This window comes from Branchiostoma belcheri, unplaced genomic scaffold (assembly GCF_001625305.1).
Source record: "Branchiostoma belcheri isolate BF01 breed outbred unplaced genomic scaffold, Haploidv18h27 scaffold36, whole genome shotgun sequence".
NCBI lineage: Eukaryota > Metazoa > Chordata > Leptocardii > Amphioxiformes > Branchiostomatidae > Branchiostoma > Branchiostoma belcheri.
Window position 1 is genome coordinate 1,456,484 of NW_017803976.1, and position 27,735 is coordinate 1,484,218.

General features: G+C 39.4%; 2 protein-coding genes across 5 annotated transcripts in view; one reads left to right on the forward strand and one right to left on the reverse strand.

The window, feature by feature from the left end:
- LOC109476027 (muscle, skeletal receptor tyrosine protein kinase-like) overlaps positions 1-9,646 on the forward strand; it is a 29,994-nt gene extending 20,348 nt beyond the window's left edge. Inside the window, 8 exon segments of the mRNA XM_019776839.1 lie at positions 316-456; positions 4,579-4,638; positions 4,966-5,004; positions 6,320-6,500; positions 7,083-7,595; positions 7,597-7,644; positions 7,646-7,728; positions 8,385-9,646. Coding sequence (XP_019632398.1) covers positions 316-456; positions 4,579-4,638; positions 4,966-5,004; positions 6,320-6,500; positions 7,083-7,595; positions 7,597-7,644; positions 7,646-7,728; positions 8,385-8,571 — 1,252 coding nt within the window. The 3' untranslated portion in view covers positions 8,572-9,646.
- Positions 9,647-13,101: 3,455 nt separating this feature from the next.
- On the reverse strand, positions 13,102-27,518 carry LOC109476029 (CAP-Gly domain-containing linker protein 3-like). 4 transcript variants are annotated; one of them, XM_019776842.1, is made up of 13 exons: positions 27,385-27,518; positions 25,215-25,534; positions 23,332-23,440; positions 22,320-22,466; positions 19,629-19,987; positions 18,167-18,302; positions 17,305-17,448; positions 16,805-16,920; positions 16,087-16,220; positions 15,736-15,791; positions 15,277-15,358; positions 14,119-14,297; positions 13,102-13,744 (listed from the first exon to the last, which is right to left on the reverse strand). In XM_019776842.1, exons 2-13 carry the CDS (start codon positions 25,515-25,517, stop codon positions 13,542-13,544), a joined length of 1,968 nt encoding a protein of 655 aa, XP_019632401.1. In that variant the 5' UTR covers positions 25,518-25,534; positions 27,385-27,518; the 3' UTR covers positions 13,102-13,541. The 4 variants fall into 4 exon arrangements, 3 of the variants coding, with proteins under 3 accessions (XP_019632401.1, XP_019632400.1, XP_019632403.1); XM_019776841.1 differs by having other exon boundaries at positions 16,087-16,210; positions 16,795-16,920; XR_002140584.1 differs by lacking the exon at positions 15,736-15,791 and having other exon boundaries at positions 13,639-13,744; positions 16,087-16,210; positions 16,795-16,920.
- Positions 27,519-27,735: the final 217 nt, after the last annotated feature.

A 27,735-nucleotide genomic window follows, 5' to 3' on the forward strand; every position in this document is an offset into this window, starting at 1 on the left:
TCTATATAGATTAAGCAATGCAACAAAATAATAAAGGGAAATGCATGTGCCATATGAAGGGCATGTACTTGTGTAAAGCAAAATGGTTGAGGTATCGGAGTTTCCTTTTTCACAACCAAGTGGTTTTTATTACCTGCCAACATTTTGGTAGTCCTACTGACTTTCCTTGGCTACGAGGGTAGGAAGATAGGCAAAACATTGGCAGGTAGGAAGAAGAACGTGGTTGTGCACAAGAAAAACTCCAATATCTGACAATCTACCGACTGGAAGACAGAGAAAGTGGAGAAGACTCTAACTGTGTTTCTGTACTTGCAGCGCCTCTGCTGCCGCGCAAGCTGTCAGCTACGACCTTCCTCCTCCTCGTGCTTCCAGCTTCCGCTCCTGTCCCTCCCCGCTTTCCTCTGTGTATTGTAGCTCGCTGCGTCCGCGCTCCCTGCCCTTCTATCCCCACTACAGGTACAGTCACTCCGCTGGCATGGGCAGGCCGTCTGTCCTGCTGTATCCATGTGCTGGGCACAGACCTACCATCAGCTAAAGGCATCCAGTTCTGAACTGCCAACATGTCAACAGAATGTATTGCACCAGCATGAAACCTGTAATGTGTTGTACATAGCACTTCGGCAGAATGTCTCATATAAGATCGTATTTGTGTATAATAATGTTAACATCCCATCTGTAGTTTCCAAAATGTTATATCAGAAAAGATATCCTCTGCAACAGGCAAAATTCTAATGCAACAGTGAGCAAAAATACAAGGAAAGCTGTGAAAAATCAGGGTTTCGCACAGGTGCAATACGTTCTGCTGACGTGCTTGAACTGCCACTGTTAGATTTTAAGTATCGAAAGATCTTTTGGCATTATGATGTTTCAGCTAAAAAGTGTAGAACTCACACAATGAACATGAAAAAACGTGTGACAACACCATAATTATGATCTACATTTATTGTACATGACAATTGAGTGGAATGCAGTTCAGCACCCTGGATGTCTTTACTTAAGAACTTGTAATCACTCAGACTGTCTCTGTTGCTATATACCTAAACCTGTCTTGGCTCCAGTCCTGTTCTTGGTTTTCAAAGCTTTAATATCAACTAGACAACAAATAACTTCACAGAGTTAATTACTGTCCAGGCTGTTTCTAAGTGTGTGCTTTATGTTGAAACATGTAAAGTTGCAAAAAAGCCAACTTTTTACAAACATAGGATTCCTTTTAGTTTTTTTAATCTTACAGTTGGACTAGTGTCATCTGAACATAAATGTGAAAATCCCCCAAAAATAAAGACTTTCCAGAGGCAGAAAATCTACTAGTATCTCAGGCCACAGCACACTGGTGTCACCAGGACTGATGGACCTAGTACTGATACTAAGACATCATCATTTTCACTTCATTGTCGTGACTTCATTCATTTCATGGTAGGATATAACGTTAATGCAATTAACACTGCTGCTGCTGTTCCTCCATAAAAGCCTTGCCAGGTGAAGTCATCACATACAATGTATATTAACCTGTGTTACATGTCATTCATTGTGTAAAATATACCTGTACCTTGGTTCTTTCATAATTATGTCTAAACAATCATTTACCCCTTTTCCAAAAATACTAATTGCTGATACACTGTATATACATGTAGTTCTCTTACAGCTACATTGTAGAAGCTTGTAATAATTTGGCGTCATTTTCTACAAGACTCTCCATCTGTTCCAAAAATGTTTTTTGAAAGGGACTTGAATGTAGAGTTTTTGCTGTAGCCATCTAATCTGTAGATCATACAGAAGTTATTTAGTTTATATTTAATGACCCATCCTTTAGCCATTCATTTCTTCCATTGTTCTTGTCACTTTTGTCTCTTCTGCCACTCGTGTTCACTCTTTGCACGTGTCTTTGTGACATATGTCTTGTAGCTGAGAAGACTTGAAGAAAGTTAGAAGTAACCTTCACAATGTACATTTCCATGTAGCTAAGGCCACACCAATTTAATTTGTTGGTTCTCAGATTCGCCTCTTCGTTTTTTTCTGATTTGCAAAAAAAAAAATTTGATTCTGGTCCTGAATCAACTGAAAAATGCTCATATTTTGCCCCTAACAGTTGAGGAAAGTCCTTTTCTTCCTAGTTGTTACAGTTTTCCCATCTATCATTGCAGTGGTTTGATTAAAAGTTAAAAATTCAATGTTTAAATTTTAACCCAGCCTTTTGTGTTGACTTCATGGCTCATTTTGTAGCATTTAAGCCTATAATAGGATGCCTAGACCTGTTTTTATTTTTATTTTTTTTTGCCCTGTCGCTTCATATTTTTTCTGAAAAAATCCGAGAACCAACAAATTAAATTGGTGTGGCCTAAGTCTTAGAGAATATCATGTAGACACACATTCATACACCATCTCTGCATGGTAGACTGTTTCATCACCCCTTTCTGGGGTTTAGTTTGATAGGTGCATACGTCAATCAGGGTTCATACAAATGTCATCAAAATTTGAATCCAAAAATGTTGCAGTCGTTAAAAATCTCAGAAAATTGCAAGGCACTTTTGGCATTTGGAAATTACTTTGGAATTGTCAATGGTTAGACATTCAGCTATCCAGTTGCTTGAATAACCGTTTCCTTGTGTATTATATGGGAAGTTAGCCCATACCGTTACTATTGACTTTGAGTCTGACTCCATTTTGTCTGGACCCTGCTGTTGACATCACAGAAGTTAACCATGTTTGTTTAATTGAAAAAGTTAAAACTTTAGATCCAACACAATAAAGTTCTCTCAGCTATTTCATTTATTTATTTATTTCATTTATAATAGTTTTAGCTACAGCTTTCAACCAGTCACTCTTGTCTTCCTCAGTAGACTGACCCTGTGAGACTTGTCACGTGGCTTCTTTGAAGTGTGACGTCAACACTGGGTCAAAGGTATCTGGTAGATGATGTCGGCTTCCATCGCGGTTGAGTGTATATACCTTTGACCCAGTGTTGATGTCACACTTCAAAGAGGCCATGTGACAAGCCTCACTGGGTCAGTTTACTGAGAGTTATTGGTCAAAAGCTCTAGATGAGAGAACGTCTTTGTGTTGGATCTATAGTTTGAACTTTAAACATGTAACTACCAACACAGATGAAGTTTCATGATTGATGTTCCCATGTTGTTCTCTCTGTGTGCGCCTCCACCAGCAGAGAGGAAGAAGACACATCTTCCAAACTCCCGTCTGAGTAATCACTTCTTCTATTCCAACTTCTTTCTTCTGTGTACAACAGGGCTGAATCTATGTCTGAATATATTGAGAAGGGGCATATGTTTGACTAAAAGTTTGTGCAGTTTCTGCTTAACATCTGTGTCCATAATATCACCAGCGTCCATAATATCACCACCTTGAGAAATAGTATGCTTAAAGATATTTTTACTGCAACATACCCTAGGTATGTACATTTGATGTGTGAAGGAGTGCATACCAAAAGTATGTTGCAGTAAAAATATCTTTAAGCACACTGTTTCTCAAGGTAGCAATATTATGGACCCTGGTGATATTATGGACACAGATGTTATATCCAAATTCATAAAAATTTACCTGTTGTAGTGATCATCAGTCCTGTCACTCACTTACTCACTCAGTCCTGTCAGAATCTCTTAAAAACTGTTGAAACAGTTGTGAAAAAGTTTTGAAATGTTATGTTTGGATACTTTTTAAAATGACATATTATGAACTAGTGATGCATACCTAAACCCAATTTTAGGTTCAGGTCCGGATTCAAGTCCAGAGGTTTAGGTTCAGGTCCAGACTTGTAAGTCCGGACCTAAACCCATGGCATATACAAAACTGCATGTTGGCAACCTTGCAATGTTGTCTGGGTGAAACTTTGGCCACATAACATGGAGGCCGGTACTTGACAATGCCCGATGGCAATGTTTTCTTCGTTTTGCAGCAAAGATTTTACAATGTACGGAAGGTTTTAGGTGGTTTGGAAAGAAAGGGGGTATGTGAAATGGTCTTTTATGGTAATAAGTCCGGACTCGGTTCTTGACTTTTAGGTTTTTTTGGACTTGAACCTAAACATTCTTACAAGTCCGGATCCAAGTCCAGTGAACCGGTATGCATCACTATTATGAACTATGCCACTGTGCTTCCATCGATTGACGATTCTACATATATTGAGCCCTGTGTCTAATGCAACATTCTTAATATCAACAACCAACAATACATTCCTTGTTGTCAAATTGTGTTAAAGTCTCATTTTCTCTTGTACTTCTTCCTTCAAACACTATTTCATTAACAACCTTTGCAAACAAAACCTCTGTTGCGTAAGATGACATACCGGTAGTTGGTAACCTAGCTAGTGTCTGTGTTTTAAAATGGCAGATACTTACTTTCTTGGCTTCAGTACTCTGTACTCTGTACTGATGCCAAGTGTACAGAATTTACCTAAAGTTTTTTTTTTTTCTAATCTGTTGTTGTGGCCACTGTTAACACAGAACTGTTTACTAGGGAGCCTGACTGAACAACAGAGGTTTTTCTCGTCTCATTTCTATCTTTCTTCCTTCTTCACTCCTTCTGTCTGTCCTGCCCTGTAACTGTCTCTCACTTCCACCATGACAGGAAGGCGGAAAAGGCAGCTTCGGAAACCCCTGTTACCAAGTTTGCCACCAGTAACGGAGGGTACAGTACCGTCCTCTTTCCACTTCTGCTGTTTCTGTGTTCCTCACGTCTTCATCTGTAAAATCTGAATATTTCACCTTGCACTTGAGAATTTGATAAAATTCTACATTTTCAGCCATCACATGTTAGGAGCTTCACAAATTAAAGACAGTTAGGTCACAAGGTTGCTCTATGGAAAAGCAAACTGCCAGTAAAATGATTATCAGAATGATGCAGCTCAAACAAGATGGAGTAAACACTTAAACTTTAAAGGAGTGTGTAAACTGTTGCTACACTTCAAATGAGACAACATGTTCATATCTTCACGGCTTTTTGTTGCTCCTTTAGGGGCGGCCTTCCTCCATGTAACACCTTCAATTCTATACGGTCTGTTCTCAGTCATTTCTGTGCTCCCCTGTGGGAGGGTGTCTGCTGTGCTGTGTTTCATCATTTAACCTCCTTAGGCCACACCAATTTAATTTGTTGGTTCTCGGATTCGCCTCTTCATTTTTTTCTGATTTGCAAAAAAAAAAAAAAATTCTGGTTCTGAATCATCTAAAAAATGCTCATATTTTGCTCCCAACAGTTGAGGAAAGTCCTTTTCTTCCTAGTTGTTACAGTTTTTCAATCTTTTAATGCAGTGGTTTGGTTAAAAGTTCAAAATTCATTGTTTAAATTTTATCCCAGCCTTTTGTGTTGACTTCATGGCTCCAATCGAAGCATTTGGGGCTATAATAGGATGCCTAGGCCTGTTTTTATTTTTATTTTTTTTCGCCCTGTCGCTTCATATTTTTTCTGAAAAAATCAGAGAACCAACAAATTAACTTGGTGTGGCCTTAATTGATGCATGTCAACAGCATCAATCATTTCACCAACTACCATATAGTTGTTCTTCACTTCAGTAGCCTTAACCATCTTTGACTGAAGTTTGTTACTGGTGTGGTTTTTGTTTTATTCAGTAAGTTTGATTTCCTGATGAGTGATTTTCTGCATGTTGAATCTGAATTTCTTTTGCCTGGCAAATTGTATCTTGTTTTGGTACATTGTATCCCTCCTTTGAGTTTTTATCCTGACGGCCTACCATTTGTGTGTGCAAATGCTGAAAGATGTGTGGTCATCTTTGTTGATAACACTCAAGGTTCTATGTTATCAGCTGAGCATCTTGGCTTGTTTGAGACCTGTTAAGCAGCTTTTGTGATGTTGCATTTTCATGCTGGATGTGGACTGTCATTGAAAGTTTGTTATTTTTCAATTAGCATTTGCTACTGATGATAATTAAGTATACATGTACAAAATGTATGCATCAACAATTAGTTTGCTTTAGACTTTTCTTTTGTGATTCCAACATGTTTCACATAAAATCACTGCTAGTCGTGTCATTTGCCCAGTTTCCTTTGGTACAAAAAATAATAACTGTGTCATGTACAAATTGAAATCTTGAAATAAAATCAAAGTTGAATTGAAGCCTTTTGAAGGGACTTGAAAAATAACAAAATGTAAAAGAACAGTACCAGGGAAAATATATAGTCCATACTGCTTTGCAACTTTCCGAAGTTGTGTTTTACTTTTAGAGCAGAAAAACATGACAAAAACAGGTTGTTTTACACATGACAGTGGAGACTGAGAGCCTCAGAGTAGAAAATATTAGTGTCCTTTCCATACTCTTTTCTATACTAAAGGTTGTTTGAATGTTCCCCCTCAGTGGTCCGTCCCCCCCTCCCCTCCCTGATGAGTTGATGTTGGATAAGCTACCAGCTAACCCCATGTACCACCGCTCCGCCCCGACTCTCATGAACCCCAAACTGGAGAAACTGGAGTATCCCAGGAACGACATCATCTTCATACGAGACCTGGGGGAGGGCGCATTCGGCAGGGTCTTCCAGGTCAGTGTCATAATCATTAACATTAGGCCACGGTTGGTTCATGGATTTGCCCGCTTAATTTTTTTTCTGAATCGCAGAAAAAAATGGATTCAGGTTTTGAATTAACTTCAAAATGCTCATATTTTGGTCCAAACAGTTGAAAAAAAGCTCCTAGTTTTTTTTCTCCCTGTTGCTTAATATTTCTAGCTTCTGAAAAAATCCAAGAACCAACAAATCAAATTGGTGTGGCCTTAACATTACTTGACGTATTGTCTCAGTTTTTATATGTTGGACAAGAGTGCTGTAGTCCTAATCATAATCTACATGTACAATGTATAGGGCCGAGTACAAGAGGTTGAAATTTAGATTTGAGTTAAATGAAAAATATTCATAACATACATACATGTAGGTCAGTTACATCGTACATTAGTTATTCAGAAAATACTTTATACAGTAGGAGTTATCAGTTTCCCCAATCTTACTTAACCTAAGTAACCTTCTTGAATGTTGTGCATGATTTTTCTGTTTTAGTTTAACCCTTTTAACCCTGGCTGTAATCTCTCGCAGGCCAAGTGTCTGAACAAGAACTATCATTTCTCGCAGGCCAAAGCTCCGGGAATCGTGCCCGGCGAGGACCACATCATGGTCGCCGTGAAAATGCTGAAGGACGAGGCGAGTCTGGACATGCAGCGCGACTTTGAACACGAGGCTTTACTCATGTCGGAGTTCGATCACCCGAACATTGTGAAACTGCTGGGCGTGTGCGCGGTGGGCCGGCCGCTGTGTCTACTGTTTGAGTACATGGGACACGGGGATCTGAACGAGTTCCTGCGTCTGTCCAGCTCCAGCCAGTACCTGATCCGGCGGGAGGGCAGGACTACGGCCACCCTGCCCAAACTGGACAACATCGACCAGCTTCACGTCGCCAAACAGATCGCCTCCGGGATGAAATACCTGGAGAGGAAGAACTTCGTACATCGGGACCTGGCCACGCGGAACTGCCTGGTCGGGGAGGGATTAACCGTCAAAATCGCAGACTTCGGACTGGCGCGGCAGATGTATTCCTCGGATTACTACAAGGCGGACGAAAACGACGCAGTGCCGATCAGATGGATCGCCCCCGGAGTCTATACTGTACAACAAGTACACGACGGAGTCAGATGTGGTGGGCATACGGGGTGGTGCTGTGGGAGATCTACTCCTTCGCTCTGCAGCCTTACTATGGCATGACACATGAGGAGGTCATCAGGTATGGTCTACAGTACATCCTACATCATCAATTACAATATGACATCAATTACAATATGATTTGAATGTATGTATTTTTGTGTTTTGTTATGTCTTTTTTCCAAAACTCAAAATATCACTCAAAATATATGATTTTTTCGTGTTTTTGGTATGTCTTTTCCAAAAACTCAAAACATCATGACCTTGAGGGTTATTTTCGTCTTCAGTACTCTCACTGCTTGATTGTACACGTTCATACTGCGATGCACGGTTGCACTCTGTTGATCTTATTACACTGCAATATATGGTTATACCTTGTTGAACTTATTACACTACATTGTACAATACATGTTGCACTTATTACATTACAATGCATAGTTGTACCCCCCTTGAACTTATTACACTACAGTACATGGTTCTACCCTGTTGAACTTATTACACTGTAGCCCTCTAATTTCCCAGCCCCCTATCCCTACAGATATGTGCGTGAAGCCTAGGAAGAAACTGTTGTGTTTCCTGTTTCCCAACTGACCCTAGAAAAAATGCCAACATATTAGCCTTTTTTTGTGTGGACCCCTGCAAAGTTATCATTACTGTTATCAAATCATTTTTCTTGAATTGTGAAATTTTGCAACTGTGAAGTGAATGACAGTATTTCCGTACCTCCTTTCCCCACAGATATGTGCGTGATGGGAACGTCCTCTCCCAGCCTGACACCTGTCCACACGAGGTGTACCAGCTGATGAGGAGGTGTTGGTCCAAGGTTCCGTCCAATCGTCCGTCCTTCGCCACCATCTACAAGGCGCTGTGCACCATCTTCGACGAGTACGTCAACAGAGCAACCATGGTGACCAACGTCACGTGAAGTTTTCTCATCGTTAAGTCATCGCTAAGTACAACTGTATATCCAATATTTGGACAAATCAGGAGAAAATGTAGCCTGGGTACCATTCTGGGTATTTTTCGTCCGCTCGCATAGTCGCTATCAACAAACCATAGCTGGTCGTTAGAGACTGTGGGAGCGGACGTAAACTAACCAGGATGGTTCCCAGGCTAGAGAAAATCAACAATACACAGAATAAAAGAGAAAGTGTAGTGAAAGCACTACAATGTAATTATGGAAAGTGACTTTCTCTTGTTAAATAGGAAACACAGTGACTGTAGAATGACCTACAGGTACAAATGTAGCAGTAATCATAGGAGAGGTGTGATACCTTGTAGACTTGATCAGTGGAGATACAGTATGTGTATCTCTTGACTGAGATGCTATGAACTGAACTGAACTGATGCCAAAGTTTTGGAGCAGGATTCCGAATAATAATAATCTGCTTTTTTGCCAGTTGGACTGAAAAAACAACAGCGACTGAAACATGATTAAGTAAAAATCATGTTTGTTGAGCCTCTGTACTAGTGAGGATACTGACCAGAAAACTACCAGAATTTCTATTGCAAGGATTATGAAAACAGTACAGAGACATACATTTGTACTCTAAGACTTGTATGTAGCATGGTGACCAGGCCTGAATTTACATGGAAGACAGAGTGCGTTAACAGTATTGTTAATTTGTACACGTACTGCTCATTTGCTGTTTTTCCAAAACGATCTGCTATGTTGACACAAAATTGCGTTGCTTGCTGAACATGTGAAATTTTGTAATCCATTTAATTGAACTGGGATGTAATTCTAATATGAACAATGTAAATACAATGCTGGTACAAGAGGAGCAAGAGAAACTTTCTTTTGAAAGTACAAGTCTCAAATGACTGGTAAAGGCAAACTATGGTACATGTGGGAAAAGCATGGTTGGGAACAATTATACATGGGTACAAGATCAAGGTTGTATGTTGAGTTGGTTGTAGATATTTATACAATGGAAAGGTTTGCTTTTGAAAAGTTTTGTTGCTACACAGTTTGATGCAAATGTTGACATGTAAAAAAATAAAAAAATATGATGTCGAATGTTGGATGGTCTCTTTGTAAGAAGAATTATATTTCAAATGCCCTTGGAAATCTCAGCTTTTGTAAGAATGCTTGAGACATTCACAGGAAACTGCATTCAAATGTACATTATATGTACAATGTACATCACTTTCAGCAATTTTATGACAGTGAGAAGTTCTGGTACTACATGTAATTTTTACAGATAAACTTTTCCCTGCCTAGGTTGGTAAGAGTTTGTAGAATGAGAGAAAATGTATGGTGACATTAACCACGAAAATAGTTGTGGCTGCTACACAACTCTTGAAGTACACAGTTTTACCATGTTTTCTGGATTTCCACCTATAGCTATGTACACTATTGCTTTGGTTTAAGTCCAGAATTTGGAATTATTTTTTTCATTCTGCATTGCCTACATGTACTTTTGGAAATCATTAAGTTCTGCTATTATAGGAAATTTCATTTGTGTAAATTTGGAACTTGTGCCTGCTTTTCTCTGAATGTGCATGAAAGAAGTCAATGTCTCTAAAAGCTGGCACTGGGAAGACTCAACCTTTTTTCTACAGCTTGGGCAACACCAATTTAATTTCTTGGTTAACGGATTCGCCGCTTCATTTTTTTCTGATTTGAAAATAAAAATAAAAATTTAGAATCAACTGCAAAATGCTCATATTTTGCCCTGAACAGTTGAAAACAGTCCTTTTCATCCTAGTTGTTACAGTTATTCCATCTTTCAATGCAATGGTATCGTTAAAAGTTCAAAATTGACACTGTTTAAATTTTGAACGAGCATGGTGTGTTGACTTCATGGCTCCTATCGTACCATTTTGGGCCATAATAGGATGCCTAGGCCTGTTTTTATTTTTTTTTCGCCCGCCCGCTCCATTATTTTTCTAGAAAAATCCGTTAACCAAGAAATTAAATTGGTGTGGCCTTGCTTGAGTTTACCTGCAGCTAATCCAAGATGATAACTGTTAAAAGATAAGTTGATTTATCCCTATATCATTTATTACGATGAGAAGTTCAAGCATATATGTCCAAAAAGAGTTTGTTACATTTACTTTCAAGTTTCTATTGTACAGACCAATGTAAATAGATTCCATCTTGTAAATTCTTTTGAATATATCTCTTGTACATTCACTGAAGTCCTGTAATTAAAAGGAAATAAAGATTGTTCAGTACAAGTTACTGTCTGTTTCTGTGTGGGGATAGTTTCAATCTTGTATGTGAATAGCACTTATGAAGTACATAATATAATAATTATTACGCATATCAATCTGTTGATGTTATGAGCTGTAAAGTCACCTGATACTGGATATTTCAAAACTACCAATGGCTGCATCATGACAGTTCAAGCCATGCATCAAAAGCGCCCCCTTACTGCAAAAAATATTATTGCAACAGGCGACCAAGATGGCAACCATTGTGTAAGTCCTATACAAAGAAAGGAATAAATCGACAACATGACCCATGTATATCAAAGAAAAGGCATATGCATGTATTCCAAATCCTGGTCTTTTGGTTTTCATACCATTCTCTTAGTTACATGTAAGCAAGGAGGGACTACATTGTACTTTTTACAATAAAACAGGTATATACAAATGTACATTTTGTACACCCATGAAGTACAATGTACATTTGTATCAACCTGTGGTAAATAGCTAAAGGGCAGCTGATGACATATTCTACATTTTGTAAATTAACTGGCAAAACTCTGGACAGAAAATCCTCTCCTGATGGCAAGAACATGGTCTGATTATCTGAAGGCAGGTTCAATATGATAGATGTAGGTACATGTTCATAACAAAACTGGACATGTGAGATACATGTACATGTAAATCAGTCACACTGCATGTACAGTATAGATGAACAAGGCTCTTGACTTGTGTTTGTGGAAAACTATGGTATTCAATTCAAAGCTGACACATGTTTCTGAAATGATATTTTAAAAGTGCCCTATAGTCTAATACACCTACATGTATGTTTCACCATTTTCATCTAAACAGAGGCCTAATTACCTAACATAGTTCTATCAAACTATCAAACAATAAATAGTTAGACTCTCTCTCAAACTTTCTAAATATACAGATAGAGCCAAGATTGCAAAATATATACATTAGAGAACATCTAGATGCACTTATCACCTTTAAGCCTTAGGGGTTAGGCAGACTGGTCTAGTCATGTTCTTAGGGATATGTGAACCTATCATACAGTACCCCTTATTAGGAGGGGTTGTTCACCCACACTGCATAGCCATTTAGAAATACATCTGCAAGTGCATAGTACAACATATCACTATACAATTACTATCATAACACCCTGAACTATGAAAATACTTTCCCTCACACAAATACTACTTCTGGTACAAAAAAATTCATCCAAATCTAGATAATTTGTTTCATTTTGAGAAGCTGCTCATACTTCTATACTTTGTTGAAAAATATTCTGAATTTGTCCATCAAAATATACATGTTACATTTCTCAGGATTCAAGGTAGACCTGCCTGATACAAATTTTGCATATTCCTATTTGAGTAAGGCCATGTTGATTTGATTATATGGATGACATCCGCGCGTGCATGAATTTTCGGCCGTTTCCAAAAAAAAAAAGTTTTCAACCATACTGTAAATCGTACAAAACAGTTGCAAAATGAGCAAAAATATACCATAAGTTACAAAAAAAATAATAAAAACTATACCAATGTCGTAGAATGCCAAAATCAAACGAAAAAAGACAAAATTGTAAAGAAATGAACTTGAAGACTAGATTATTCGCAAAACCATATTCTGTGCCATTTGCTCAACCCTCATGACCACGTAGATTTCATAATGAAAAGAACTTTTTTTTTTTGCAAAACTTTTTTTTTTATTTGCACGCGCGCATCAGTTTTTGGGCTCCCGGAGGATGTCATCCATATAATCAAATCAACATGGCCTAAGTACTAACAACCAATGCTGACCCCTCAATAGCCAGTTGATAATTTTAGAGCCTATTACGCACTGGTATGCTACTAATGTGATTGACTGTGAATTGAATTGATCAGTTGACATTACATCTGATGTTTTTTTGCATTCCTTCTAATGTGTTGACAACAATTTCACATCTTACAGTATTCCTTACACTCTTTAGTACTGTTGACTGAAAATCAGTACTAAAATGACTAGTTTTCCGCCACAAGTAAATTTCTTCAATGATATGTCTGATGTGAGAATATCACCATGGATCACTGAGAAGTCTAATATATACTAGATGCAAGGTCGTAGATTTCAAATATTTTCAACATTCAAGGCTCTATGATGTCAAATATATTTTAAAACATCTCACAAAAGCAGCTACAACTCCAAAAACAAACACTATGAGTACATGTAAGGAATTGTCAACCAGCAACAAATTCAGATATAATTTTGTATACAACCTACCATCCAAAAGAATATGACTCATCAATAAGTACTTTCTTTGGACTTCTTTTACTCCAGTTGTCAATCTTATAAAACAGGACTGGAGTTGAAAGGTTCGATGTTCAGTCATTGGACACAATGGGCCAGCCACAATGTATCCCATAAGCCACTGCTTCCTGCCAGAAACCAACAAATTTAAATGTTTCCCTGTAAAAAGACTTGAGGTAGGCGGAGAAGATTGCCATCGTGTCTTATCTAAACAACAACAGGTATTGACTACTGCATTGTTTTCCTACATTGGTTTGGAAACCATAGATTCTCGTAAGACTTGGGAAAAATTTTAGGCATTTTACAGTACGATTTGACAAGATAATAATATTAAACTACAATGTATGCTGTAGGACAGTGAGACTATCTAATAATCACCCCACAGTTTGTACAGTTTCTTATCTTCAACCCCCCTGAACAAGGTGGCTTATGGGATACACGAGGACTAGTCTATTGTATGAAGGAGGAGGAGTTCTCTGCACTCTGGCGGTGGTTGATGCTCACCCCTGGACCAAAGCCCTTTTGGTCTCTTCCACCCAGCAGCTTGCTGCCGTTGATTCCGCGACACGTCACGCGGCTCGGCCGGACGAGCAGCCCGTAGTTCGCTCTGCAGTTGAAGTATCGTGTTCCCTTCACAGAGCCGTCATTTTTACCTGTAATTCGTTAACTCAATGTTATTTCCCTTCAAAAGAGTACAGCTACAAATAGCTGACAACTACAAATGTATTTGGCACATATTTGATGGATATTCTGTAGAAACTACATGTACCAGCAACATTGACTGTTAGTAGTAAGTTAAGAAATCAGACATTGGACAAATTCAACTTTCTAAATCATAGTAAAATAATGATTGAGAAAGTGACTAAATCCCTTGGTCAGCTGACTCAAAATTAAGTTTTTGTCATATGAATAATTATTTACTACTTTTATTTTGAGGCTTCTTGTAATGGGACTACTGGTAGTATCATTTCAACTTTATATATGTTCAGTTATTAATTCAAAGTACATTGCAGGTTAAGTTGATTACCTTTTGGTGCTCTGAGCTCCACTCCCAACCACACCCCCTCGGCGAAGTCGGCTGGTCCGATGTAGCGGATGGTTCCCAGCTCATTAATATTCGTGACCAGCACAGTCATCCCCTCCGTCAGGGCAAAGTCCACAGGACCCGAGCCGCTCAGGGATCTCTTGAAGGGGGTGGCCTTGGCACTGGGGAAAATCAAAGTTATTGCTTTTTTTACATTTTTGTCACGTTTTAAGATTTTTGTCACCTTTCAACATTTTTGACACATTTCAACATTATTGTCACTTTTCAACATTTTTGTCACTTTTCAACATTATTGTCACTTTTCAACATTTTTGTCACTTTTCAACATTTTTGTCACTTTTCAACATTTTTGATACTTTTCAACATTTTTGTTACTTTTTAACATTTTTGTCACTTTTTGACATTTTTGTCACTTTTTGACATTTTTGTCACCTACAGCTTGTTTCTTCATTGACTACACTATACACAGGCCTAAAACACATTTTTGTCTCTTTCCACCCACTATTTGATAACATGCAACACAATTGTACATTGTATGATGATGTATAAAGTTTATTATAAGGTTATTACTATATAGAAAATGCATTAAAGTTGGTTAATTAAGCAGCGCTCTAGCTGTTGAAATACAACATTTAACTTTCCTGTGACAATGATTATGAAACACGTGAAATAATAATAACAATGATAATAAAATTTTTATTGGCCAAACATCACCTGTGCAATCAGGGTTTACGATCATAATATATGATACATTGTACAAATGGTAATAATACACATAATAATACACATAATACACAATGTCATGGTACATACATATGTATTTGTTCCACATTTTTGTGGAACTGCCGCAAGGGTCTGTGCGGCTGCCATTCGGCGCCACAAGGTGACCTCAATATGACTTTCCCCAACCGAAGTTAGGTACCCATTCACACCTGGGTGGAGTGAGGAAAGCCGTGTAAAGTGCCTTTCCCAAGGGCACAACGTCGGGGTGCATGTTCAGACATGTCCAGCGTACGACTCGGGATCGAACCCGGGTCTCTCGGTTCACAGTCGAATGATCTACCACTAGGACACCCGACGCCACAAATCCCAATCAAACAACAGACACGTGCATGTGATAAGACAACAATGGCTGCTGACCTGCGCTGTAGGAGGGCTCGGTCTCTTCTCGGGCTGCGGCCGCTGTATGACGCGCTGCTGGCCGTGCGGTGGACGGACGAAACTGTCAATCAAAGATTTCAGATATCATTGTGTTAAAATCAGCACGATTCACAGATGAGAATTTAATCAGTCAGTTAGTAGATAGTAGAATATTCATCAATGAGTGACTGTTTTGAAAGGTAACAATCACGTACCTCCAGGCACAAGTCTCGATCTAGTCTTGTGTTCTCGCGAGACTAGGTAACTCCGTGATCAAGACATACAGTCGATGTAAAAAATTTGGAGGTACACCATTGTTACCTATCAAAACCGTCACTGATTGATGAATATTCTACTGTTTATTTTATGTGACTGAGGAACTTCTTCAATCTGTCAGAAATTGAAGAAAAAAATGAGCGTGTCCTTATTATACATATTTTGATGACGTTGACTACTTACTCTCACTCCCCACACTTGACAAAGACTCCATGGACCCCATACGAGAGGGAGTGGCTCTGGAAACAAAAGCAACCAAACAAAACTGAAGAATATGAAACAAACTTAACCCAAAAAAAATCCAATGATTGGTATATGATTGTAAATATGATAATATGATAAATATGACTGGAAAAAGTAAACAACAAACTCTACATTCTAACCAAAAAGTACCAAGAAAGACAATTTGGAAAACATTGAAACTTGTATGCTGCCATCCTATGATCACACACAATTCATAAATTCCTGCAACCTTAGGGCCTGTCCACCACTACAGACAACCCTTTCCCGTGTTTCTTGACTGTTGTGACTTACCTTGTGACTCTGGAGGGCGGTGCGAACACCCCCTTCATGGGCTCACAGCTGAAGTACCGTACTCCTGACACCGAGCCGTCGTTCTTCCCACGGGGTTTGTCTAACTCAACACCGTACCACCAGCCTGGGGCAAACAAAGGTACGTATGTGTGTATGTATGCAAAATGCCATCAGATTAACAAGGCCAATTTTTGTCGGTACTGGTAGTAGTAATCTCTATACTAGAAATTTTTCTTGGGTTTGGTTAAGAAGATTCTTATATTACTCTTCATACATGTACATCAAATGATAGGAAAGCTTCAGACTGACGTCTTTTCTTGTACTGTTGTAGCCACATCCGATTGTAATAGATAAAATGTGATATGACATGGCGTACAAGTAAAGGCTGGTATCAAATAGCCAAGTGGCTTAAGGCTAGTGGACACAAGATTGAAAGATTATGGTTTGATCCTTGTGTCCACTGTTGTGTCCTTGGGAAAGGTACTTTACACGACTTTCTTCACTCCGCCCAGGTATGAAATGGGTGCCTGAGTTTGGTTGGGAAGGTAAAAGGCAGTGGAAGGAGAGGGATAGGCTCTGCCATAGTGGGTCAACAACCCATTGTCCCTACAGCCTCAAAAAGGCTATGGTACACACAGACACACCAAAAACAATACCTCCATTTTTTCATGGAGGTAATGAAGGAACAATCCCAGCCCCCATCCTTACCTGGAGCGAAGTCTGTCTTCCCACTGAACCTGATGACCCCTGTCCTTTGACCTGCCACGATGACCCGATCTCCGACCTCCAACTCTCCCGGTTCAGAGGTCATGCTAGATGACCTCTTCCGAAGTCCTGGAGGCAATAGAATAGTTTTTAATTCAGCAGAAAAGGCAAGGCAAGAGGACAATTTCATATTTGATCCATAATAAAGATGAAAAATGTTAAAATAACACTGATTTTAATATTACTACATGTACAGCAACGAACTGTTCATTTTGATACAAACATGAATTGTCTAATGTACACATTGTACATTTGCCACTCTACTATCTATGGACAAATTGACGTTGCTGATCTGTTATGTTATCATGGAACACTACACTTTCTCCAAGCTTCTCCAGAGCTCTCCAAGTCTGTTTTTTCAGCATAACATTCAATTTGTTTTTTGGTATAACATTATTGGCAGTCCTAAAGTTAACATTGACTTTATTGTTTCATCATTTCTGGTGTCCCCACCTGTTTCTACCCTTGCGGTGACGTGTGAGAAGTCCATCTTGGGTGCGGAGAGCCGGCGACGCTGGGGGGTGGAGGGACGACTGCCCCGGGGGGTGGTGGCAGGGGAGTTAGACTTGGTGATCTTGGACAGGGGGGCAAAAATACCTGAAGGAAAACATACAACACAACAGTTTTTTTTAAAACCGAATTTAACGTCATTTATACCCAACCAGGGGTTAGACGTGCTTGCACCTGGTACAAGTCTTTTTTTGAAGCAAGATTTTTACGGCTGGATGCTCTTCCTAATGCCAACCCAAACCCTAGTAGGGCCCAGGAACCCTCTAACTGAGGGGAGAAATGTGTGTTAAGTGCCTCTCCCAAGGGCACAATGTCTGGGTGCATGTCCCGACATGTATGGGTCCAACCCTGGGGATTGAACCTGGGTCTTCTTGCTTGACAGTTGGACGCTCTATCCACTACTGTAACACCACACAGACGCCAACAGTGTTCAACTGAATTGTGTGACACGTGTAGCAAACAAATATAAAACTAACTTTAAGTAAAATGTTTGTCATGCATTGAAGCTTGGCCCTCCCTCAGCGGCAAAGCTTAGGCCAAAGAGTGTATGTTGCACAGTTTCAAGGTTATAAAGAATATTTTGTAAAGAATGTACAAATCTGGTGTGTTACAGTTACAGCATGAGGAAGCTTAATGGATATACAATACAAACCAACCTCAAAGGTTACTTAGCTTCAAAGTTCTATCATAAATGTGAATTTACTTCTTTGCAGCACATAAAGATGTAAGCTTTCATGGCCATTGCAAAGGCATATCATAGGACATAGCAATGTTAGACTTTTGAATAGTGAAGTACAAGACTAACCGTGTTTAGGAGCACATTTGAAGTAGTAGATCCCGCCGATGCTGCCGTCATTTTTCCCTTCAGGCTCATCTAGCTCGATCCCCGCCCAAACACCTGACGCAAACTCTGTGGTGCCGCAGAACCGGAGAGTACCCATCTGCCAATAAATGGGAGAAACTCTTTATTCTGTACATTTCTGTGGTACCAAATTATCTTTCTGTTGCCAATGTTGACAACTGAATCCAAACAATGCCATGCCATATACCAGTACATGTGTACATATTTTCTCGGTAACATGCAATTGTATATGTAATACTAACAGTCTGTTATTTGTGTTAAGGCCACACCAAGTAAATTTTATGGATGACGTCCGCGTGCGCATTGATCTTGGCCTGTAAGTGTTCCTAGAAAAAAAAACAAGAAATTCCGCTTCCTGTAACTACATGTATGACCAAAGAGTCACGACAGTGCCGCAAATCGTCAGATTGATGTGAAACCCGTAACGCCGAAAGCCTGTGCCTGGTTAAAAAATCGAAACAAAAATGAAAAAAAAAAATATGGCACTGAAAAAAATCCTGTCAATAGTTCCAAAACAGTGCCGTTTTTGGAACTATTAACAGACAGGATGGTCCTGTCAGCAGTGCAATATTTCTAATCTAGGCATCTTGTTTTTTAGGGCCCAGCCCCTTCTTGTTTTTTTTCGCCCTCTCGCATTAGATTTAGGGTCTCCAAAGGACGTCATCCATAAAATTTACTTGGTGTGGCCTAAGTGAATGTGTGTGGACAAAAATTTCCTGGGCTGACCAAATTAATGACCCTTTTGGTAATGTTGATGTCATGTAGATGTTTCCAACTGACAACATTTCAGATTTCCCTACTGCTCGTCTGGTAGAGACTAGAATGGAATAGTTGACCTTTTATGCACCTTCCATTGAAATAAGTTCTGGGATTCAAATTCTTTTTGCCAGCTTGTATCAAGTCCTTGCTTGTATCAAAAGCTAAGATCATATTCTCTTCCATAGATTACATGCATCAAGTTGAATAAAATTTTCTACACAACATTAGGACACACCAATTTAATTTCTTGGTTAACGGATTCGCCCGCTTCATTTTTTTCTGACTTGCAAATAAAAATAAAAATTCAGAATCAACTGCAAAATGCTCATATTTTGCCCTGAACAGTTAAAAACAACCCTTTTCTTCCTAGTTGTTACAGTTATTCCATCTTTAAATGCAATGGTATCATTAAAAGTTAAAAATTCATTGTTTAAATTTTGAACCGGCCTGGTGTGTTGACTTCATGGCTCCTATTGTACCATTTTGGGCCATAATAGAATGCCTAGGCCTGTTTTTATTTTATTTTTTTTTTTTCGCCCGCCAGCTCCATTATTTTTCTAGAAAAATCCGTTAACCAAGAAATTAAATTGGTGTTGCCTTACAGTGTATTTTCAACTGTAAAACACCATGCTACAATCACACTTGCCTTTACACCCCCGATGATGACTCGCTCCCCCAGTTTCAGTCCCCGTGATGACAGCAACACCTTCCCTGAGACGGTCTCGTAGCTTGGCATGTCGTACTGAGGGGCATTTTTCTGCGAGGTCAGCGGCTCTGCATCCTTCAGCAGGATTCGCATTTTTGTGGCAACGATGGCGGTTTCCGACGTGGCGTCCAGGCCGGATGTGTCAGGGATGCATTCTAGCGGCGTGCGGCCGGCGCCGTCCTTTATCGTTGGGTCAGCGCCGTGTTGGAGGAGGCAGCGAGCAGCCTCGAAGCAGAGGTTTGTGGTGGCGATGTGCAGAGGGGTCCCGTTGTCATACTCTCGACATAAGTTATCTACATCTTGAGCAAAGTAACAGAGAAGACTGCTGTAGTAAGCACTGGGAATATATGTCGTGGTTTTAATCAAATACACTGTGAAAACATTTTGCATTCTAACAGCGGTGGAAGAGCTACATAATATATACCGTTTTTTTGCTCAACTACATTTGTACACTCTCAACAACACCAAGGCTGGACTTTCGAGTCACAAAAGAACTCACCAGAGGTGCGAACTATGCATTAGATGGTCTACAATAGACTGAACTGCCAAAGAAGACACTCTCTAATGCCACACCAATTCAAGTTGTTGGTTCACGGATTTGCCCGCTTCATTTTCTTCTGATTTCCAAAAAAAAAGATGTCAGCCTCTGAATCAACTTACGCTCATATCTTAGCCCCAACACTTGAAAGAAGTTCCTTCTCTTCAGAGTTGCTTTACTTACTTAATTTTTCCATCTATCAATACAGTGGTTTGATTAAGAGTTTGAAAGTCACTGTTTGGATTACAAACCAGCCTGATATTTTGACATAATTTCTCCTATCATGGCATTTGGGGCTATCAAAGGATTCCTAGGTCTGGTTTTATTCCTTTTTTTTTTCCCTGTCGCTTCATATTTTTTCTGAAAAAATCAGAGAACCAACATATTGCATTGGTGTGGCCTAATTTTCCCATTCTTTGGATTAAATCCACCATAAACAGCATCTAATGCCCTTATTGTAGTGTACATTATGTGTTTGCAAAGGTTTAACATTCTAATCCAACGGTAGCACACTAAACAAACAAGCAGTCATGATGTTCCATGCACATGTGGGTCGCCTTGTTTGATTGGTGCAAATACTAAGTACAGTACAGAACAAAAGTTTGTAACGGACAAGTGCCGGGTTTTCAAACAAGCAACATGGCCACAACATACAATTGCAATAAAGCCTAGCAACAGGGCGAAAATCAACTCTTGAGCAGAGGAGGGCACAGCGGGGGTCAACCTGTTGTATAGAATTAGTTTGTTTTGTAGTCAGGTGTAGATAACACCTGTACTATGAAACGACTGGGAAGTCAATACAGCAGTTGTTGACACCTGTTATGTTCACACACACTCTCAACCAACTCTACCAGCAGCGTTAGAAATTTTCCTCAAACAAAATGGGGCCGACAAAAATTTTTTGAAAGGCTTTGCAGCAAAAGAGAAATGTTTTTTTCCAAGAAGAGATAGAATTCTGATATTACAATGGTTGTCTGCAAATACTTATTATAATATACTAAACAACAACATCATAAACAAGTAGCAAATGGGGTCCAAAATCTAATGATTTTGAGGTCTCATACACCTTCCATATACATTTTTGTATCAAGACAATCCATCCTAGCCTTCTTGAGTTATCGTGTTTACATACAAAAACATGACCATCTTGGACAAGGTAACAAACTCTTGTCAGAAATTAGCTGAATGCTAGATTAAGAAAAATACTGAATTAAGAGAAATACTAGTATGGGATTGAGAGAGTGAATGTTACCGGAGCTTTCAAAGAAGAAGTGTAGAATCAGGTGTGCAGGGATGTTACTCCAGACTGTCCCCATGCTCACACACCTGACACAGGTGTTACCAACAGGTGTCAATCATGGGGGACTTACAGCTACAAAACATCATTATGATGATGGCCAGGTCTCTTCACGTTCTGTATCTGTATCTGTATAGCCGGTATAACCGCCTTTCGGCGTAACACACCAGCAGGTTTGTTCAATACTGTTCCCCATTCTTTGGTTTTCCCAGAAACACAGCAGCTCTCTTTCCAGTTCCAATAATTTGAATGTGTAATGTCTTATGACAGTAATAACAATGATAGGACTACGTTTCACACCTTGTAAATATAAGGTAGGGCTGTCATAGTGATTGCTCTTGCAAAGCTCACACCGAAGAGAATGGTTGAACAGGTTTTTCCACTCAGGGAACTCTTGGTTTTGAGAAATTAAAAGCTTCCTGGCCAAAACATAAAATCATCTTCAACAGAGTGAGGCACAACATAAACACCTTGCAGTGGGTTTCATTCTCACCTATATTACTACATACTATCATGAAAGTTCATCTGTGTTGGTAGTTACATGTTTAAAGTTTAAACATTTGGTCCAACACAAAAAATTCTCTCACCTAGCTTTCGACCAGTCACTCTGGTCTTCCTCAGTAGACTGACCTCTAGCTCTAGGTGAGAGAATTTTTTGTGTTGGACCAAAAGTTTTAACTTTAAACATATATTACTACATGTTTTAACCTCTGTACTAGTACAGTGGGTTTTGAGTGTGCATATGGAACAACATTACTAGTTTTTTATATATGATTCGTATACGAAGTGTCCTTACCTCTCCCACCAGATGCTTTTAACAGCATACTGATCAGCACAGCCACATCGAAGTACGCTGCGTAGTGGAGGGCGGCCATGTTGGTCCATCTGGATCGGATTCTGACGTCTGCGCCCTTGGAGATCACATGTTCCGCCAGTCTTGTCGCTGGAAACACAGAATAAAAAATGTTCTTGAATCTACGCTGTATTGATAATTTTTTTAGAACTCCATCCAGAGTTTTTTCACGCATTTTGAAATTCTCCATGGTCTTTTTCTGCTATAATTCTAGATTATAAATCTGATTTGCAGTATGCTAGTATATCTATTTTCATCTTTTACAATTGTATTAATGCTTTTTTTTCTAATCAGTGCAAAGTGAACCTGGTCTTAACATCGTATATCGATGATTTTCGGTTCAATATAATGTCACATCAATTCCCCTCGCTTAAGTGCACAGCACATTCAATCCCAAAATTATCAGATACATTATACATAATACATAATTGCATGGTATATGCTTATCTAAGAATTTTCTTTTGAATAGATTCTTTCCTAGAACTATCGCAAAGCAGAACTCACTGTCACCAAATACAGTAGGGGCATTGTCATTAGAATTTAGATAGTTTTAGATGTTTAGGGTAAAATTTTCAAGGATTAGGTGTAACAAGTCGTTCGGTGTAATGTAGCCAGCTGCCGCCATGCTCAGTGTCTGCAAAGATGTGTTACCCAGAAGTGTGGTACTGGCTATACAGATATAGATATTAAAAAGAAGAAAATTCACATACATGTAACATCCGTGTCCATAATATCACCAGGGTCCATAATATCGCCACCTTGAGAAACAGTGTGCTTAAAGATATTTTTACTGCAACATACCCTAGGTATGTACATTTGAGGTGTGCAGGAGTGCATACCAAAAGTATGTTGCAGTAAAAATATCTTAAAGCACACTATTTCTCAATGTGGCGATATTATGGACCCTGGTGATATTATGGACACAGATGTTAATAGAGTTGGTTCTAAAACTTACCTGCTTCCACACTGCCGATGCCGGTTGCACCTGCCTTGCAGGCGTACTGGAGTAGTGTCATGTCTGTCAACCCATCACGGTCATTCACATGAGCACCTCTTCTCAAGATCTGACAAAATATTCAAAAATTAATTCATTACTTTAGGCCACACCAATTTAATTTCTTGGTTAACGGATTCGCCCGCTTCATTTTTTTTCTGATTTGCAAATAAAAATAAAAATTCAGAATCAACTGTAAAATGCTCGTATTTTGCCCTGAACAGTTGAAAACAGTCCTTTTCATAATAGTTGTTACAATTATTCCATCTTTCAATGCAATGGTATCATTAAAAGTTCAAAATTCATTGTTTAAATTTTGAACCAGCCTGGTGTGTTGACTTCATGGTTCCTATCGTACCATTTTGGGCCATAATAGGATGCCTAGGCCTGTTTTTATTTTTATTTTTTTTTCGCCCTCCCGCTTCATTATTTTTCTAGAAAAATCCGTTAACCAACAAATTAAATTGGTGTGGCCTTACCATAAAAATACAAGTCAATACTACTGGAGTTAAATGTGCTACACTAACTAGTTCATCTGGAATGTAAATTGTAATAGACAAAAAAAGTCTTCAAAGCCTGTTGCTTAGAACAACTTGACTTTGACCAACAGGAGATCAGGGTGAAAAGTCAGAGGGCTGGAAGAAAGACTCACGTCTGAATAAGTAGTACATTCTGTTCACCTCCTGAAATTGTGTAATATAAATTACTACAGCCCTTTCTCCTCAGACATTGTTTTTAAGTTGACCTTCCAAGCATATTATTATGTGTACTAGTAAATTGGATGTAGCTTGATGAGTCTCGATCTATATTTAGTCTTTGTTGTTGTCTCTCAAAAAGCCAAAACAGCTGAAAAGGGGTACTGGGGTATAGGAATCTAGTAAGAGGTTGCAAGACAACATAAAAGAGACGGTGAACTGGCTTAAGTTTAGCTGAAAACATGAGATTGGCAGAGGACAGGGTTAAATGGAGGAGAATTCACGAGTTGCACATTCCCAGGATCCTTTGCGCACAGGGTAGGGAAAGGTAGCGGTAAACCACGTGACTCATCCTCGGCTCTGGTCGGAAGAAGGTGCCCTAAGCGATATCTGGCCGATAGTAGGCTGGGAGCATTCAATTTCAAAAGTCTGTCTTTTTGTCACATTTTCACGTAGTATGTTGAATCAACCCTATCCTATCCCATACCGATAGTCATGGAGCAAAAATTTGATGCCGCTTTGCCGTACAAACGCCGTGAAAAACTACGTGCCTCCCGCCGCCGGCAGTGGTGTCAGCCATTTTTTAAATTTCCGAGTGCTCGCGAACACTTCCGACTTCTTCCGACCAGAGCCGAGGATGATTCACGTGGTTTACCGCGACCTTTCCCTACCCTGTGCGCAAAGGATCCTGGGAATGTACAACTCGTGAATAGTGGATAAAGTCATGGTGCCCCAATGACCCTCTTGAGGTCAAGGGATAGGTGAGGTGAGCATTGCAGTGCTAGAAAGACCCACCTGCAGTCTGCATTTTCAATATTGCAGAAGAAAAATATTATAAAGGAACCTGTAATTTTGTAGGCTGAATAATCAGGATAGGGGTTTAATGGAGCTTTTGTGTTTACTACTGACTCTAATACAAGTAATTTTGCATGTATTTTTCAGACTGCATGTAAAGTGTTTGCCAACATGCAATTTTGTATGTGCCATGTTTAGATCCATACTTTAACTTTAAATTTGTATTTGCAGAAAGTATTTCTGAATTGCAGAAAAAAAGTGACATTCTGCAGTATTGCAGAACACTGAAAAAAAAAGTATTTCTACCAATGGGATTGTCTCTCAATACTTCATGATCATAAACAAACGACAAACCTCCTCTCCAAGTACATCTATCCTGCGCTGCACCTGCGGCACCCACTGTCTGATGATGGCGAATATCTGGCTGATGGACAGATCCATGTCCTGTAGGAGCAGCTGACACCCAGGGCAGTCTGGGTCAAAAAACGTCAGCTCCAAGTCCCGACATCTCTCACACAGGGGCGCGTCTGCGGCGCGGTGGACCATGGGCCGCTCACGCGGAGGGACGGAGAAGTTGTTCGGGCCTGGGGACAGCTCGCCATTCACGTGGCCATTCTCCTGCGTCTCGGACTCTGCCTTGTGGTCACCCAGCGCCATTTTACTGAATCCAGGCTCTGTAATGGTAGACAAATGTGTTTGAAATTATGTATAGTAACTATTGTAACTCATCTACGTATATAAATTGCATATTGATGCAGAGCTACAAGTATGTACTTAGACTCACTTGTCTCTTGAAAATTCCAATCAAATGAAATGTAGTTCTATAAAAACTAAACCATTGAAAGTTATCCTTCTCTTTTCTGCCCTGCAACCTACTAGTACATACATGTAAATACATTGTAAATGGTAGTCAAAGGGCTACTTCAGGGTGCTGAAGGTTAAAACAAGTACGGTTCTAATTGTCTGAGCACTAGATAAATGTGTCTGATTCAAGATAATCCTCAGGATAAATTCATATAAATTATAAACCATACAAACCTTGCCTTTGAAACAATAAAAGATAAGCTCATGATGATCGATAACATTTCAAGATAAACAATTACCTGAAAACCCCTAAAACTATAATCAACTCATCAGATGTATGTTTACCTGCTGAACAGACAATAGCCGTACTGCAGCTGCTGACAGCATGCAAATGTTGTAAGTTACAGTGAGCAGGTGTTATATGATAGCTGTTATCATAGACAAATTATGGTAAGACGGTACTAAGACCATGTGACTATGATAATTTTGTAATCAATTCCACGACAATAGTACTTTATGAGGTCCTAATAATGATGACTGAATATCTAATAAACATTTGAACATTCAATTCAACTACACGTAATCTCAAAAGAATGACTTCAAACTTGTGATTGTTACAGAGCCACGAAAATTAGGCACCGCTGACTGAAAATAGCATTAGCAACACAATAGCGGAACTAATGACAGCCCGAGGCGAGAAACCGTGGAAACGTTAGCGTGCCCACCTTCAAACACTTCAGCCGACCGCGCGCAAACAAAGCCAACACTGGAACAACCCCTGAACAAACAAGCATGCTACACCAGTCATTATTAAAACCGGTGCCTTTTCCCAAAACAAATTGTTATTTTGACCTAAATAACTCAGTCTTTAAAGACAAGTTAATTCTATTCAAATGCAATGACATATAAAAGCTTTTCATACATTTTAGACATAGCGACTGTTGGGAGTGGATTATAGTTGAGCTATAAGATTACATGTGATATATAAGCCATGCAATAACTGTAAGATACACCATAAAGTTTATGATGTTTACATGCAATTATGGCCTCAAGCAGATAGGTACATTCCAACATACCTGAGTCATATAACTGTCAATTTTGTGTTTCCTGCATTTCTACTTACTAGTACCTGTACTAGTAATCTTTGTTGTTGTTCAAAGCTTGAACAACACTGGGTTTGGTGCTGGGTCTAATACGTTGAGAAATACAGAGTAGGCAAAAGTCTATGACTGACATTGACAACAAAGATCTTCGTTGTTTCCAAGATTAGAAGATAACGGATCAGTGCATTCCGTGCAGTTTTGTCAACAAACAGCGCTAGATTGCCACAACAACGCCACGTGCGCCACACACACCTGGCTAACAGTCACTCTGCCGGGTACCTGCACTCACCTGACCCCCCGCGAAGAGAGGGCACTGTCTGTCTTCAAACTGACATCTGACGATTAACCTACTTCTAGTCCACGAACACTCTACACTCTCAACAGCTACAGTATGCACTCAAAACTTTACATATTGAAAAAAATTGTTATTATCTGATCTGCAGATATTTGCAAAAATGGAAGAAAATCGACGTCTGTCCGCATGACCTAGATAATATAATTACTAACCAAGCAACGCGTGCACGCGTGTGTACAAACAATTAAAACTGACCCCGATTTCTACAAATACAGAGGGATTTAAAGCGACAAGTAACACCTGAGAACATCTATGGGCTTACCTGAACCTTTGTGAGAAAGATGACTAGCTAAATCCCGACATTTCGGCTGTGAACCGGCGGTAAAGATCGCCAAGAGTCCGACAAACTTGGACTAAGTCCAACCGTAAACATGCGCCATGTTGTTTACTTCCCACCACGCATCGCGCAGACGATACCAATCATACAGGGGGAAATCAAACTTTTCTAAAAAAAACTGAACTCTTCAACCTTTTCTTCGCACTTACATTTTTGTTAAAAGACTTATCATTTTACATATATTTGACTAAACAATGCAAAAAATCTGATCGAAACAATTGTATTTAAACAGACGTCGTGTGGCTTACAAAAATATACTTTGTTGTTGTCAACCCT